This window comes from Danio aesculapii, chromosome 13, assembly GCF_903798145.1.
Source record: "Danio aesculapii chromosome 13, fDanAes4.1, whole genome shotgun sequence".
In the NCBI taxonomy this organism is placed as follows: Eukaryota; Metazoa; Chordata; class Actinopteri; order Cypriniformes; family Danionidae; genus Danio; species Danio aesculapii.
The window spans coordinates 30,568,950-30,587,160 of record NC_079447.1 but is presented as its reverse complement, the minus strand read 5'-3'; the positions used below and the strand labels follow the sequence as shown (position 1 = coordinate 30,587,160).

Here is an 18,211-nt window from a genome sequence, read left to right as displayed (position 1 = left end):
AAATCTGATTTAGACCTGCTCCTAATCTGAAAAGCATTAAGAAATGCCAGTTCACTGCCATTTAGGTCTGTTTAAATCCTTCAGATATTGCAATCTGCCAGAAAACCAGCTGCAAATATTGGATTTGACTGTGCACAGACATTTCAATCTTAATACAGTGTGTCTCATTCAGTATAAATCATTTATTAAGTCTTTTTTGTTGTTGTTGTTGTCAATTTAATGTTTTAGTTAAGTAATTTGAACAAACAGCAAAAAACTTTTTCTTTTGTACAATTTATTTTCTTTTTCCCAAATTTTGCCTATATATTGGTGCTTTTATTGTTGGTTTAAGATTAATTTATCATTTATTTATATATACAAGAGCATCTACAGTGAGTCTGTATTTTTTACATATCTGCTCTCCTCCCATTCAATGAATTCGTGTCCTATTGGTGTCAGCTGGGTTCAGGCTTAATGGTGTTTCTTAAACAGATTGCACACTCTTTGATGCAAAGGTCATTATAAGACAGCAACTGCTGCTTTTCATCTGAGCTATTAATTACTGTGTACTTCTGTGTCTTCAAGGTTGCTATGGTGGAAGAGTCGGTGCACCCTTTCCCAACAGTGGATGTGCCTGATCATGCCCATTACACTATTGGTGCCGTCATCCTCACCGTAGGCATTACTGGCATGCTGGGCAACTTCCTGGTCATCTATGCATTCAGCAGGTGAGTACAGGCTGATGTGGAATGGCTATTTTGTAAACAGTATGTTAACTGTTTTACTGTACATTATAAAAGAAAACTGAACTGTAGTCAGATGTATTTTTGCTCAGCTCAATTATTAGAGTAATGGTTATATTACACGGTAGTTATTTCAAATCTCCTCCACCTCCTCCTCCATCAGCTCCTCTTTCACCCCCCTCCTCCACCATGTCCTCCTCCACCTCATTCTCCACCACCACCTCCTCCTCCACCACCACCTGCTCTTTAACCTCTTCCTCCTCCTCCACCACCACCTCCTCCTTCCCCACATCCACCACCATCTCTGCATTGAGAAGTGTGTTAACTGTTTTACTGTTCGTTGTAAAAAGAAAGCTGAACTGTAGTCAGATGTACAGTATTTGTGCTCAACTCAATTTTTAGGTTAATGGTCATATTACACAATAGTTATTTTAATTCTCCTCCACCTCCTGTTCCACCTCCTCCTCCTCTTCCACCTCCTCCTTGTCCTCCTCCTCCTCTACCACCACCTATTTCCTGATCTCCATGTCCACCTGCTCCTTCCTCTCATTTTCCACCATCTCCTTCTCTTTCAACTCTTCCCCAAGTCTGACTTATTGCTGGTAATATGAACCAAACTTCTGCTTTGTTCGTATGGGGATGAGACAGCCCTTAACAGAGCGCCTCTGACCCCATACTCCCAGAGCACCTTCCACAGAATGACACGGTTGAATGTTTTCTCCAAATCCACGAAACACGTGGACTGGTTGGGCATACTCCCATGAACCCTTGAGCATCCTGGTGAGGGTATAGAGCTGGTCCAGTGTACCAAGGCCTGGATGAAAATCGCATTGTTCCTCCTGGATCCTAGATTCAACCATTGGCCAGATCCTTCTCTCCATTATCCTGGCATATACTATTGCAGGGTGGCTGAGGAGTGTGATCCCCTACAGCTGGTACACACCCTCCAGTCCCCCTACTTAAATCGCTCTTTGGGGCTGTCCGGTAGTCTTCCTCCATGGTCTTTCCGAACTATTCCATTCTCAAGTTTTTGCTTCCGCAACTGCCTAGGTTGCAGCTCGCTTGGCCTGTCGGTACCCATCAGCTGCCCAGGGTGTCTTACAAGCCAAACAAGCCCTGTAGGACTCCTTCAGCTTGACAGCATCCCTTACTTCCAGTGTCCAAGACTGAGTTTGTGGATTTCACCACAGATCTTCCAGCCACAGCTCCTCACGGCCATGTCAACTGTGGAGTTGGAGAACATGGACCACTTGGTCTCAATGTCTTCATCCTCCCCCGGGATCTGGTCAAAGCTCTTCCGGAGGTGAAAGTTTAAAATCCCTCTGACTTGAGTTTCAGCCAGACGTTCCCAGAGGAGCCTTAAAGTATGTTTTGGCCTGATCCAACTGACCACCAGGTGGTGATCAGAGACAGCTCTGGCCCTGTCTTTACCTGAGTATCCAAGACATATGGTCAGGGATCAGATGACCAACCACAAAGTTGATTATCAACCTCCGCCCTAGGGTGTGCTGATGCCATGTGCACTGATGCTCGAACATGGTGTTCATTATGGACAAAATGTGATTAGCACAGAAGAACATTGCTCGGACTCAGATCAGGGAGGCCGTTCTTCCCAATCATGCCTCTCCAGGTATCACTGTCATTAACCACGTGGGTATTGAAGTCCCCCAGTAGAACAACAGAGTCCTCAGTCTGAGCATCTTCCAGCACCCCTCCCAAGTACTCCAAGAAGGCCGGGTACAGTGCACTGGTGTTTGGTGCATAGGCACAAGCCACAGGGCTTTATCTCTGACCCAAAGGTGCAGGGAGGTGACCCTCTCATTCACTGGGGAAAACTCTAACACATGGCTTCTAAGTTGGGGAGCTATAAGCAAGCCCACACCAGCCCACCGCCTCTCACCGTGGGCAATATTCCTCTCCACCTCCACCACCACCACCTCCTTTTCCACCTCTTCCTCCTCCTCCTCCTCCACCACCACCTTCTTCCCCACCTCTTCTACCTCCTCCCCCACCTCTACCACCATTTCTGCAATGAGCAGGTGTGTACAGGCAACATCCACCTTCCCCTCTTCCCCACCCTCTCCTCCTCCTCTTCCACCTCCTCCACTACCAACGCTTTAAACCAACCCCCCCTACCTGTTTTTCTTACTTAACAAACCTCATTCAAATCACCAGTTCATTAATAGAGACCCATGAACTGATTCTTGTGTCAATTAAGAGAGACATACAAAATGTTCCGGGCAGGGGGGCCAAAGGACTGCAATTAAGAACCCATAGGTTAATAGTTGTATTGCACAATAGTTATTTTAAATCTCTTCCACCTCCTCATCCACCTCCTCCTCTTCCACCTCCTCCTCTTCCCCCTCCGCCTACACCACCTCCTACTCCACCTTCCTCCTTTCCTTCCCCATCTTCCACCTCCTCCTCCTCCACCTCCTCCTTTTCCACCTCCTACTTGTGTGCCTCCTCCACCACCATATGTGCATTCAGCAGGTGAGTGCAGGCTTAGTGAGTAATAGTTATATTTAAACAGTATGTTAACTGTTTTACTGTTAATTATAAAAAGGAAGCTGAACTGTAGTCAGATGTATTTGTGCTCAGCTCAGTTATTAAAAGTTCAAGACACCCCGGATTACTTTTTTTTGTTAGCTATTAGCTTTAATTGTGGGAAAACTGGATAATTTTGAGATTTTGTCAGCAAATTTCATCTTCCAGGTATAAAATCAGGATCAAATTCGGTGGCGTAGTGCGCCTCTGCTAGTGAATTGAGGACTCATCGGTTTCTCATTATGATTCATAGCAGAGTTTTCATATCCTATGAGAAGACCCTGCTTCTTAGTTATTCATGAGAGCATGTGCTTTCAGAAGGCAAGGCAGACCTGCCAAGCTGTGGGACCCAATGACTGGGTGAGACCGCATCCGTGCACTGCATGGGTCGTATGTGTTTGTTTTCTATGATCTACAGGGTTTGTTGCATGTTTTTACCCACAATGCTGTCAGGACCGATACAGCAAAGCTATTGATTTGCAGCAAGCATTTTTGTCGGGAGAGCTATACGAGAATTGGAGAATGGCGGACTTTATATTTTATCAGTTGAGTTCGTTACCATTCAGGCACATCACCTACTGTAAATCTGTGCTGCTGTGTTTGCCTATTTTTCAAATTCTTTTAAGGGAACAGTGTGTTAACTGTTTTACTGTTCATTGTAAATGAAAGCTGAACTACCGTCAGATGTATTTGTGCTCAGCTCAGTTATTAGTGTATGGTTGTATTACACCGTTATTTTAAATCACCTCCTCGTCTACCTCCTTCTGCCCATCTTTCTCTACCCCCCCTCTTCCTCCTCCACCACCTCCTCCATCACCATTACCTCCTCTTTCGCCTTCTCCTCCCCCTCCTTCTTCACACTCTTCTTTTTCACCTTTTCCACTTCCTCTTTGTCCTCCTTCTCCTCCTCCTTCACCACCTCCTTCACCACCACCACCTCCTGTTCCACATCTTCTTCCTCCTCCACAACCACCTCCTTCCCCACCTCCTCCTTCCCCACATCCACCACCATCTCTTGAGCAGGTGAGTGCAGGCTGAGTGAGGAATGGTTATTAAGTAAACAGTGTGTTTTCCTGTTCATTATAAAAAAATAAAGCTGAACTATGATCAGATGTATTTGTGCATAGCTTGGTTAAGTTAAAGGTTATATTACAAAATAGTTATTTTAAATCTCCTGCACCTCCTTGTCCACCCCCTCCTCTTTCTTCCCACCACCTCCTCCACCATCATCACCTCCTCCTCCCCCTCCTTCTCCACACTCTCCTCCTCCTCCTCCTCTCGCACTTCCTCCTTGTCCTCCTCCTCCTCCTCCTTCTCCACCTTCACCTTCAGATCATCAGTTCATTAATAGAGATCAATGAACAGATCCTTGTGTCAAATAAGATAGACATACAAAATGTTCCGGGCAGGGGGGCCTGAGGACAGCAATTGCGAACCACTGGGTTAAAGGTTATATTGCACAATAGTTATTTTAAATCTTGTCATTCACCTCCTCCTCGTCCACCTCCTCCTTCTCCACCACCTCCTCCTTTTCCACCTCTTACTCCACCACCACCTCCTCTGCCTCATCCTCCACCACCTCCTCCGCCTCATCCTCCACCACCTCCTCCGCTACTCCTCCTCCTTTTCCTCCTCATCTTCTACCTCTGCCTCCTCTTCCACCTCCTCCTTGTCCTCCTCCTCTTCCTTCTCCTCCAACACCTGCTGTGCATTGAGCAGGTGAGTGAAGGCTAAGTGAGTATAGATATTATGTAAACAGTGTGTTTACTGTTTTACTATTCATTATAAAAATTAAGCTAAACTGTAGAAGCTGAACTGTAGACAGATGTATTTGTGCTCAGCTCAGTTATTAGGTTAATGGTTATATTACAAAATAATTATTTTAAATCTCCACCTCTCATTTTCTTTCCTCTCCTCCTCCACCACCACCACCTCCTCTTCTACCTCTTCCTCCACCTCCACCTCCATCTCCTTCCCCACCTCCTCCTTATTTCAGTGTTTGCATGTTCTCCCCGCTTCTGCGTGGGTTTCCTTAGGCTTCTACCAAAGACGTGATATAAGTGCATTGAAAAAACAAAATTGGGCTAGTGTATGTGAATGAGACATCTTCAATATTTAATTTCTCTAAACTTAAACCATATCCTTTACACTTAAATTAATTAATAAATTACAACAACTTTAAACAAAAATTTTACTAAACTTAGACCACAATCATTACACTTGCAGTACAAGTCCTGTCGACTTTAACCTGAATTAAGATGACTTCACTATTTAAGTGAAGTAAACTTAAATTGTATGGCAGCACGAACACTTTTTTCCTTTATGGTCTTGGGATGGTTATAGTTTTGATTTTAATGAGATCAATACAGATTCTGATACTGCTTTTCTATACTTTTTCTTATAATTTTGCAAGTGCAAAATGATGTAGAAATAAGTTAAAAAAAATAGTTATTTCAGTACTGTTGAACTTCACAGAAGCTTACAAATACTTGTTATCAAACAGAAGTAGGTGCATAAGGTACATCACTTGAGTTGAATGGCATGTCTTGTAAGTAAATGTTTGTTTATATATATATATATATATATATATATATATATATATATATATATATATATATATATATATATATATATATATATAAACAAACATTTACTTATATATATATATATATATATATATATATATATATATATATATATATATATATATATTACTATTGTTGCCACCTTTGCTCACTATTACACTACTGCATATGCTTCATTTACACTGGTGTCACGTAGCTGTTACATGAGCCCACAATTTTGACGATGCATTGTTGCAAATAAATTCACCCTGTATATGCGCAAGTATATCACAACTCTGCCCACATGATGACATCATTCAGCGATGCAATCTGAGCTGCATCGAATGGTTTTTAATGCGCTTACCTAACCCCACCCCTAACCCTACCCGTCACAGTAACGTCACTCACTCCATTGAGTGCATTGTGTCTGACATTGCATCGCTGAGTGATGCAATCTCCGCTTGCATCATAAAGGCTGCATCCAGATATTATTGAAAATCATAAGCAATAGCTTCTAGTTCGTTATTAACACCAACGTATACAGAGTATATCATTGACAGTACCTTTTTCCCTGAATCTTACCGGTACTCCAGTATTTACCCAATTATGTACCGGTCCAAAGAAATACCACTTTTTCGGTCTGCCATGAGTCTGCAGAGCTTTCTCCATAATTATTTGACCTCTTGCAACAATTCTTCCTGCAATTCTTGGGATCCACAGTGAAGTTGAAGTCCTCACTCTCTGGACATTTCTCCACTGCCACCTGTTCTTGAGCTGCACGTTGCTGTGTCTTCTTTTGATTAAAAAATGGTGTAAAACATTGAAAGGGTTTTAAATGCACTGCTGAACAGTGCCATTATGAACACTGAAGGCCAAAAATTAATTAATAAGTAAGTAAAAGAGTAACTCTCAATCACTAGACTCTTTAAAAACCAACCACAGATTGAAGTCAGAACTGGAGTTTCTATCTGCCTGGAACGAATTCCATTTATGACATCACACATTCTGCTAAGCTCCTCTGAGTGACAGTTCTGAACTATGAGAAGCAGCAAATGCTCATTCATAGCAACAGTGCAAATGAAACAAGTAATATAAAAATATAAAACACCTGTCCTGCCCCTTAATATTACACTGACAAAAATACACAGTTCATTCTATAACCAATAATGCAGAACAAGACACAGTGATTATATACTGACCTGTTGTGAACATTTGAATAGAGCAGTATGAAAATGCCTTCAATATGTGATCTTTACCCTTTGTGTGTTCTTTTAAAGTGGCAACCTCACATTTTTTCTCTTGATATCATCAATGACCTAAATTGTAATGCATAGACTGACTGCTAGAGACTGGATCCAAAAGAGACTCAATCCCATTGACTCCCCATGGTAAAATGCCTAACTATACAGCAGAGCAAAGTATGTTTACAGCCTGGTACAAAAATGTCTTTTTGTTTGGTTATAGTATTGTCCTTTATGAAAAGACTGAGGTTGTGATTTTTTTAGCTTATCAGTTTAAATTAAATGTAGCCCTAACATGCTCCATGATTAAGGTTGTGGCCATTTGAGTGACAGGAATCTGCTGCTCAACATCACATCACCTTAGCTAATTCCAGCTCCTGAACTGAGCAATGTTTGTGCTTTTGTTTTACATGTTTTTTTGTTTTTTTTTGGGGTTATCTTGATGATCAAACAATTAAAATGTCATGTTTTGTTGTTGATAATAATATGTCATGCTTTGTGGTTTTGTGAAGCTGTAAATTTTCATGCTGCAGTTAATGCAGTTGGATTAGCCAGCAGGACAATAAAAAAAGAAGTGATTCAATATTGTTTAAAAGCATGTTTATTATTAAAGTTTTTTTTTCTATTTTATTATTATTGATATTATTGTAGAAGTAGTATTTCATTATAGTTATGCAAACCTATGTTATAGACATTAACTAGTGCAGATTATTTTTTACAAGTAAGCTTGTATCAGAACCAAAAGTATTTAATTTTACTGTATGCATTTGTTTTTTTCAATGTCACATGTGGTAGCGCCCTAAAAATTTCATTTTTTTTAATGAAAGAAAGATGCAATAATTTTGTGTAACCGAAGCCAAACTGTCAACCATATTATAATAGACTTACTACGAGTTATGAGGGACGATAGCCGACATTTAATACTGAACCAGAATAAACGAATTCTTGACAACAAGTCATAACTATTAAAATGAATACATTAGCCTTAATGTATAGCTGCCAGTACACCTTTCATATTGTTTTACGATCTTGTGTGTGTACATGAACTTTTCATACACTGCTGCATTTGAACAAGCAGTTTCTTTGCTAATGAAAAAGCTACATGTATGTTACTTCATTACGTTTGTTCAGTGCGTTAAAATTGCTAAACATATTCAGTTTGTATTTATTGGTCCTACATTGCTTAAATTCAGTAGTTAATGTCTATATTAATACTGAGGTTTATTACAATCATCAGCTTAATCCAGAGCGTCACTGTGGTGCAGTGAGTAGCATGGGTCAGGGTCAGTTGGAGTTTCTGTGTGGAGTTTGCATGTTCTACACGTGTTGGTGTGGGTTTCCTCTCGGTGCTCTGGTTTCCCCCAAAGACCTGTGGTATAGGTAAATTGAATAAACTAAAAAATGTCCATAGTGTATGTATGTGAATGAGTTTTTTATGACACTGAGACTGCTGGGATTTAGCTGTAAATGCACCAATAAAGCTGTGATTTTTTTTACAGCATTTCGAAATCGCTCTTTGTCCATACTGGCATTTTTACTGCATTTCTGAAAACAATATCTGTCCACACTATACAACCTATACCTTATGATACATGGCCATTCACACACACTGGCTATGAGCATGTCTTGTTGGCATCCATACTTGTTGCCTGCCGGTTGTGTATTGCTCATATGTGAAGAGCTTGACCAATTGGGGAACAATCGAGTGATTGTGGATAGCCAGGCCTCTGTTATCAAAAGCTTTTAACCCTACCATTTTCAGAATAAAATTGGGTCTTCAGCGTTTTCAAAATGCTGTTTTTGCTAGTTAAAGAAGTCAGACTAGTGTGGATGCCAGGCGTAATCGAGTGATTATATGAGTAATTCAATTGATTCTTTTAAACACTGAAACAATTGGCTTTCTTAATCCGTGGAATCAGTTACTCAACCAATTAAAGTAAGCACATTCATTCAAGAAGAAAATAAGACGAGTATTTTTGTACTTTTTTTTCTTTCTTTTTGAGTATTAGAATAACTTTCTTAACCAAGCTGTTTATCATAAAAACAATTTTTTAAGTACAAGCTACTTTTTTATGTGTCATGGAATCTTTTGCTCAACTGATATCAGACACATAACAGGACATAACAGTTAAGCCATGAAATTCTCAAATAGTTCGTTCAAAAACCCAAACCAATCTGTTGAAATGCAAAATCATTTAAGAAACAAGTGACTTTCTTTATAAGTGAGTAACGAAATAATTTACTCAGACTATTCGTTTAAATGCAGAGATTCATTCGAGAACAAACCTAGTTCATCTACTCAACCAGTTAGTCAGAAATACATAGTCACCAGAAATAAAATGAGTGACTTTATGAGTGAGAAATTGAATCATCTACTCAACAATTCAATCAAAACAGATTCATTTTGGAATGACTGTCTGAGCGAGTCATGAATAGTTATTCAACTGATTTGGAATTATCATAACACTTAAACACAGCTTAAATCAATGTCTCAAACTATTAATTCACACACTCATGTAAAACATATCATGAAGCAGATTCATTTATAGGAATAAAAATGGCTTTTTGAGTGAGTCATAGAATTATTAACTCAGCCATTTCATTCAAACACACATTCATTCCAAAACACTGAAGGTACATTAAGAAACTGTCTAAATGACACGATGTTAATATCTTATTGTGCATTTCTTGTAGATGCATCAATTGTTTCTGCGTTGACTTTTGTTTGAAGCTATTTGTTTTTACACAGAGAGGTGGATACTCTCACATATTACTAGTACAACCTACCTAATCAACAGAGAAATGAACAATTGATTGGTTTGTGTGCAGGAGCCGGACCCTGAGGACCCCCGCCAACTTGTTTATAATAAACCTGGCCATCACGGATTTCCTCATGTGTGCCACGCAGGCACCTATCTTCTTCACCACCAGCATGCACAAGAGATGGATCTTTGGGGAGAAAGGTACACATAAACCTACATGGTTTAGAAAGATTTGGGAAGGTTTCTATGCAAAGTTTTTACGCATACATTTCACCTTCTTCAGCATCATGTTTAGGGGTGTAAAAAGATATATTGATGTCCCTTCAAGGACGTAGGTTTGCACTTGACATTGGTGTGGACGGGTGAATGAACATATATATATATATATATATATATATATATATATATATATATATATATATATATATATATATATATATATATATATATATATATATATATATATATATATGCTGCAATTAATTATTTAACTGCTATTAAAATACATTATTAATGAATATTCTCTTCACACAATTTAATAAGTTAAATAAATTGTCAGGCCCATAGCCAAGGGAGGTTTGGGTTGTTTGAAAGACCAAATGTTGGATTATTCATATTTTAAATTGTTTTTTATTTTATTATTCAAATGACCAAATTCTGACTGAGGAAAGTTGAATGTACTGGCCAGCTTTTTATTTGCCTATAGGTATCAGTTTTTAATTTAAAACAAGTTTTAACAGATTTCTAAAAAAAAATGTAAATGTAATAATAGATGATAATAAATGTGTATTTTAAAAATATAAAAACTGTAATATAAAATTTAGTTTAAATGCACATTTGTAAATAAACAAATTTAACTTAAAATAGTATGCTAAGCAATTTGACAAAATGGTAGGACATATTTTTGGTACATCAAAAAGTGTGGTTATGATGACCATCTAATATGATGAGTAGCTAATCCAGCAAAAATTTGTTCATAAAATGTCACTAAAATGCAGTATTTATACATCATAAATAGAAAATCAGGCAAATAACTGCAAAAAGGTTCAGTTTTTCAGAAAAAAAAAAAAACCATCCCTTTTAATAAACAGGCTATGGGCCTGATAGTGTAATGTTAAAAGAATGTTTGTTAACTTATAAAGAGAGAGTTCAATAAAGACTTTTGTTTATTTTAGCCATAGTGCAAATTAAACATGTAATATATATTATGCCTATACACAGGCTGTCTTTTTTTCTGATTTTTTCAACAGACATGCTACTCTGAGAGATTTGAGAACTGGCGGGGATCATATACTTTTACATGTAGCTGTTTATTCTGCAGTTAGTTTTCAGGACATATTATTTACAGACTATATCAGTCTTCAATAACGATAGACTGTGTGTTAAAGCAGGGAAAAAACATGAGCATTACCATCATAATGGACTCATTCAGTAGCGAACTTGCGTTTACGGTATGTGACTTACACTTTTCCTTGAAAAAACGTAATGACTACCTTATTTTTTTGCTGCCGCCATCCTTGCTTGTGTGTCTCACCCAACACATCTTATTCTTGCAGGGAAAAAAAACAATCCACCGTGTTTGGCGCTGCTTCTATCTAAACGCAGCAACACCCCCTCACATGACAGCAGGGAGAGGCACAGCCAATCAAAATGTCCATATGTGTTTTGAGTGCGAGAACGTTTTGAGGAGGGAACATCTTTTAACTTTTCTGCATGTCTAAGTTAACGTTGACAGCACGATTTTTTTTAAAGTGGATTAAATTATTGGTGTTGACATTTCAATGGTAGGTGGATATTTGTGGAGACGCATACCCTCCGTCCACCCTAAATCTACGCCCCTGTGTCCCTACAAAATGGCACATGTAAATTTTTGGGGTACTATTTTAATACTATTTATGGGCAATAGCTCATTTGCATTTAAAGATACAAACATGAAAATTTAATATTTTTGCTTACACCCAAAAAGTGTCCCTTTGGGCATGTTATGCTTTCTCAAAAGTGGTATCATATGACCCATTTAAAGGGGTAGTTCTCCCAAAAATGAAAATTACCTCATCATTTATTCTCCCTCATTTGGTTTTAAGCTTATTTGAGTTTCTTTCTTCTGTTGAACACACACACACAAAAAAGATATTTTGAGAATGCTGTTCGCTAGGACTCGCAGAGTAAATGACTGTAGATGTACTGCAGAGCATCTTTTGTGTTCAGCAGAGGAAAGAAACTTAAATAGGTTTTGAACAAGATAAGGGTGAGTAAATGATGGCAGATATAGCGGTTAATGCATAGATATTGTCTAAAATAAAACATGCTAGTCCATGATTTGATGTACTACTGTAATTTCGAATGATAATGAACAGAGTTAACATAAAGGATGTTGGATGACTTGATAGAATGAATCACTTGACAGGTTGAATGGGTTCAAATGAAGGATGGGTTGCCCTTGGAGACGGCCTTGGTTTCTCATTTCTGACAATGATTCATATCATTCTTCTGCATTTCTGACAAATACAACTGTTTTAATTTAGTTTTTTGATGGTCATCAATTGACAATTCATTCTTTAATAAGTGATAGAATTTTTTTTTTCTTTTGATTTTGAGCTGTCAATTTGTTCAAATATGACATCATGTTTTTGTGGTATTAGATGATGGAAGGCTTTTTTTTCCGTGAGGTGTTTTAAATGTCAGTTCCTATCAAGACCGAATCTTAATTGGCTTCATGAGACTTGACTGGTTTTGCTGCCGTCTTCTGCTTGAAGGTGCTCTTTGATTGTGGTTTATTGTAGTGACTGATGCTGATCTTTTGTGTTCAGGGTCTTTAGATGGCAGGCATGAAATTGTTGTTCCGCTCTTCCTTCTGTGGCAGAAAATCAGGTCACTTCAGGTGAAATCGCTCCATGGACTTCCGTTCATATTCATGTGAATACAGGACATGGAAAACTTAAGTTTGTGCAAAGTCATTTTGCAATTAGCTGTGTTTTAAGATTTCTCTAATCTTTTAATTTGCATGTTATGGAGACATGTGACCAATAAAAGATTGATACTTCACAGTTATAGTGACTATTGCAGTGTGCATAGAAATTTCGTGAGCTCAAAGTCTATTTTGACCAGATCATTAGTCTTATAGAGGAGAAGATGTTAAATCTAAGCACAGTTTCTTTGGAAAACAAAGAGGCAGAAATCATAGCCAGTGATATTCTGACCATTGGGTGAATCAGTATAAATCAGTGTCTCAAAATAAAATAAAATAAAATAGCTTAAATTAAAATAGAAATAGCAAAAAATAAGGCCAAAAAAATCAAGATATTTGAACTACTTTCAACATGTCTTTAAAATCTGAGATATAAGAGAAAGACCTTTTACAATACTTTCTTTAATCTCTCTGTTTTATCTGAGTAATGTCTGAACTGTATTACTCTCATGTTCTCACCAAGTCTAATTTTTATAGTGTAATTTTAAAATTAGACTGTGAAACATATGTATGTTAAGCCAAGCTCTAAAGTGTGTAATAAGGTATATATTTTTAAAATCCTCATTTAATTCAGACAGAAAATTTGAAAATATATGCCAACCTTTAAAAAACTTAATTTTTAGTATAATCAAAGAGATATATGCACCTTCACCAAAATCCCAGATACTTCAATTAATTCAAAAAGCTATCTGGAAAAAAACATATGGAGTGAGTGGTCCAATCCAAGTATTTATAAGAGACACAATCATTTTCTAAGATTTAACTAGGATTCTATTCACATTTAAGCACTGAACAATGCTTATAGCATTTAAATTGTCATGGATGCTCAAACATGCGTGCTTGAAGCATGAAAATCAATGGGGTTAAATTTTGAGTATCATTTTTGAGCTTCTGAAAGAACCAATGGTTTGTTCTCATGTATCATAAATCAACTGTGTAACTTCATAAGACTTAAATTGATTCATATTTATTTATTTGGACACATTGTTATTTAAGCAATATTAATTAAATAATACACTAGTGGAAACGTTATAGGTCCTAGATTATTGTTCTAAACAGTGAATTAGCATGAATTCAACGAATGTCAGGTACCTCCAATCTTAACCCTTAATAGAGTTATCCAGCAGCTAGCTGTCTGCAACTCTCACATGGTCGCATGGTCTCTGCAACTCTCACATTTTCTCCCACTAAAGCTAAGCAGGGCTGGGGGTCCTTCAGTACTTAGATGGGAGACCACATGGGAAAGCAAGGTTGCTGCCGGAGGTGGTGTTAGTGAGACCAGCAGGGGGTGCTCAATCTGCAGTCTGTGTGGGTCCTAATGCCCAAAGAACCAAGGTCCTGACTCTCTGTGGTCATTAAAAATTCCAGAATGTCCTTTGAAAAAGAGTAGGGGTTTAACCCCGGCATCCTGCCCAAATTTGCCCATTGGCCTCTGTCCCATCATGGCCTCATAATCATCCCCATATCATAATTGGCTTCATCTCCTCTCCACCAATCAGCTGGTGTGTGGTGTGCGGTCTGGCGCAATATGGCTGCAGGTGGATGCTGCACACTGGTGGTGAATGAGGAGATTCCCCCCCAAAATGTGTAAAGCACTTTGAGTGTGCAGAAAAGTGCTATATAAATGAAAGGAATTATTAATTATTAATGAAGCACTCATTAAATACTCATCAGAAAAGGCCATTTTACTAGGGGTTATTACGAATCTTTTCAACATTTAAGATCAAACATTTTGTCTTTAAATTATTGTAATAATTGCAAAGTAACTTCATTGACACTGAATTGTAATCAGTGTCAATGAAGTTACTCTATATGATTCCTCGCCCAGTAAAGGGTTAAAGCAGTGACACATCCAGTGTCATAAATGTATCCTCCTGATAAACAACTGACAGTTCTCCAATAAAAAAAATAATTTGTAATGGCAGACACCAAACTTTATTATGCAATTTCCACTCAACAGAGTTTAGTACATTGAAGGCATCTGCTCCATTGACTTCCACAAAAAAGAACAGCCTCTGGTAACCCTGTTGGCATCCTGATGCGTTACGCTGTTCTGAGCTGAGCTTGAAGGCTCCATTTTGGAGAAGGGGATTTAACCAAGTTTCAATTAGTAGAAAGAGTTAAAAATGCTTTTCTTCCTGTTTGGCTGCACTATATTGTAAAACCGGGCACAAATTTGAAGACCATCATTTCATTCATGAAAACGTCCTCCTGAAAGCTTTCACAATCAACCACAACTCACAAAAATGCTCTCTTGCAGGATTAACCTGAAAATACATAATCTACCTGACAAGGTGTGAGAGACGACATCCTATCGTGTGAGAGGATTATCTTCAATAACAGATGCTTCTGTTTTGTAATTACTGAAGTGCATCCATTAAAGGTGTCCTGAGAATTCAAGCAGTTATTATAAATCAGACTATTGCTTTGATTCTTATTCTGTTGTTAACATACACACAACAAAACAGGTGTGTATGGATGTTGAGGAGGTGTCAGACTGTGTGTGTATTGAGCGTAATGATTTCAAATCACCTGTTTCTTTGCTCTCCACAGGTGGGTCTTCTTCTGTTTGACCTGTTTTAGTGGAGACCTCATTTTTGTCTCTCACAGGATTTGTGTTTTTGTGATGTACTATAGGTTTCACTTAGAACAGTACTGTTACTAGGATACCATCATATGCATTTGGACGCGTGGGGTTGACAAAGTTCATTTAAATCAGTGGTTCATTAGTGGACCTCAGCAATCTTCTATGGGGCGATTTTACAGCAAGCGCTAAATCATTATCTATATATAAACGATTCCTTGTTGCACTTCATTCTAAAGCGTTTAAGTGGCCAAATTGAATTGAATGTATATGTAATTGCTTTTTATGGGCAGAATAAATTATATATTGAAATCTTTCTGGTATGTGTTTGCGGCACACAAAATATAGTTGTAAGCTCAACAAATAATAACTTGACTTGATTTTAATTGATTTTTCTGATGAATCATCAACTGCAACCCAGTTATCACGAATACTGCAGAAAACCTTGTGGAACAAGCATGGACCCAAGATTGTCACAAAAACCAGTCAAGTTTAGTGAAGGAAAATCATGGTTTGGGGTTACATTCAGTATGGGGCGTGCGAGAGATCTGCTGAGTGGATGGCAACATCAACAGCCTGAGGGATCAAGACATTTGTGCTGCCCATTGTGAAGGCAAATTCTTTAGCAAGATAGCGCTCCTCGTACTTCAGCCTCCATATCAAACTTCCTGAGAGCAAAGAAGGTCAAGATGCTCCAGGATTGGCCAGCCCAGTCACCAGACATGAACATTATTGAGTATGTCTGGGGTAAGATAAAGGAGGAGGCACTGAAGATAAATCCAAAAAATCTTGATGAACTCTGGAAGTCCTGTAAGGACACTTTTTTTGCCATTCCAGATGACTTTATTCATAAGTTATTTGAGTCATTGCAGAGATGTATTGATGCAGTCCTCCAAGCTCATGAGTCATGCACAGTAGTAACTATTTTTTTCCACTGCACCATGACTTTATATTCTATACTGTACACTATTTATGTTAAGTGACAAGACTTTTGTCTAAGCAAAGTCAGACTTTACTGTCCTAATGAAATAAATCTAAATTAAGGCAGGATCATATTTTATTTTGGTAAAATAAGCGTAATCAAGAGGACTTTGCTTTTCATATAAGCCACTTCTGACACCAAAGGATCAACTAGAAGTTGTCAAGTTATTATTTGTTGTTCCTAAAACTTGGATAAGCCACAAGACTTTTGTCAGGTAGTGTATCTTCATGTTCATATTTATGCAGTAATTATTAAGTAACAGAAATGTGTTCGAATAATAAACATTACAATACAATGTTGATTGATAAATATAAATATTGCACTACAGTGTTTTAAAATTTTACTAAAAGTTTATTTGTAGTCTGTATATATTATTTATTTTATTTCCTCATTGAGTAATGTCTGTTTCATACTCTACACGAGTTATTTGTTATTTGTTTTTGTTGAATTAATTATTCATTCATGCATTATTATTAACAGCTTCAATTAAATGTATGTTGTTAAAATCATTGGTGAAACGTTTCCAAGTAGCTTAATTTCTGGTCCCTGAACTAAAATGCAACCGATTAAGGCTGACCGTACACAAATCTGGTTAGCAACAGATGTCGAGGGACTGCGGTAACTAAAGAAAAACATTCATTGTATGATTTTTAAGGCCTGATTATTTAAATGAAGCAGTGGCACAGATGTCGGCCATCAGATGGAGCCAGTGGCGGTCTGTGTTTGTGCTAGCCAAGAGTCTCCAGGCCTAAAATCTGCTTCACACTGTCTCAACATTTCAAGTTTGCTGCTGGACGTGGAATCTAACATAAATTTAAATTCTAACCCAATGAACAGCACTGACCCGTTCAATAATGCTAGAAATGTCATATCTGTGTGAACTGTGCTTGCTTCCGGACTCAATTCATTTTGTTCCTCCTGTGTGTCCAGGTTGTGAGTTGTATGCGTTCTGTGGGGCTTTATTTGGCATCTGCTCCATGATCACGCTTATGGTTATTGCTGTGGATCGATACTTCGTGATCACGCGACCGCTGGCCTCCATCGGTGTGCTTTCTCAAAAGAGAGCTCTTCTTATCCTCCTTGTAGCCTGGGCATATTCACTCGGCTGGAGTCTGCCACCTTTCTTTGGCTGGAGTGAGTGAAGTATACAGTATCTACTGTTTTATCATTGTGAACTCACCAAACTTTAAAAAAATTATTATTATTTATTTATTATTTTACAATATAACAAACAGTACAGTTGACAAAAAGAATATTCCGCGTTAAGTAGCATCAGAGTATTCACATATAAAAACATATACATCAACAAATCCAGTTTATGTTACTAGATTAAAACAGGAATCAAAATTTTTTAAGTGTGTTTTCTAACAAAGGCCACATACATTGATGTTATATCTAACAATGGCCTTCATACATTATTGTGACCTAAATTAATAATTTAACCCAAACGTGAAAATGATGTAATTATTTCCTCACATCATTTGTTTTATTCAGTCATGTCAATTCTCTGAGACTTTCTTAGGAACACAAAGATAATATTTTGAAGAGTATTGCTAAGAAAACATTTTTGTGACTACTATTCACTCCCACCGTAGTGATTAATGCTTAACTAATGCATTGGTAACTCTTAGTTTATGTATGACTAATGTATCCCCGGTTTCTGAGATAAGAATTAAGGCTAGTCCTAGACTAAATTGCTTGTATGGGCTGTCTTAAAGGGGTAGTTCACTGAAAAATGAAAATGTACTCATTCTCAAGTGGTTCAATGTGTTTATGAGTTTCTTACTTCTGCTGAACACAAAAGAAGATATTTTGAAGAAAGCTGAAAACCTGTAACTGCT

At 37.8% G+C, this 18,211-nt stretch overlaps 1 protein-coding gene across 1 annotated transcript in view; it reads left to right on the top strand.

Annotated features, from left to right (window-relative positions):
• opn4a (opsin 4a (melanopsin)) overlaps window positions 1–18,211 on the top strand; it is a 47,674-nt gene that overhangs the window by 14,876 nt on the left and 14,587 nt on the right. The window contains exons 2-4 of the mRNA XM_056470914.1: window positions 565–707; window positions 9,904–10,037; window positions 17,301–17,504. Coding sequence (XP_056326889.1) covers window positions 565–707; window positions 9,904–10,037; window positions 17,301–17,504 — 481 coding nt within the window. The remainder of the gene's footprint in view (window positions 1–564; window positions 708–9,903; window positions 10,038–17,300; window positions 17,505–18,211) is intronic.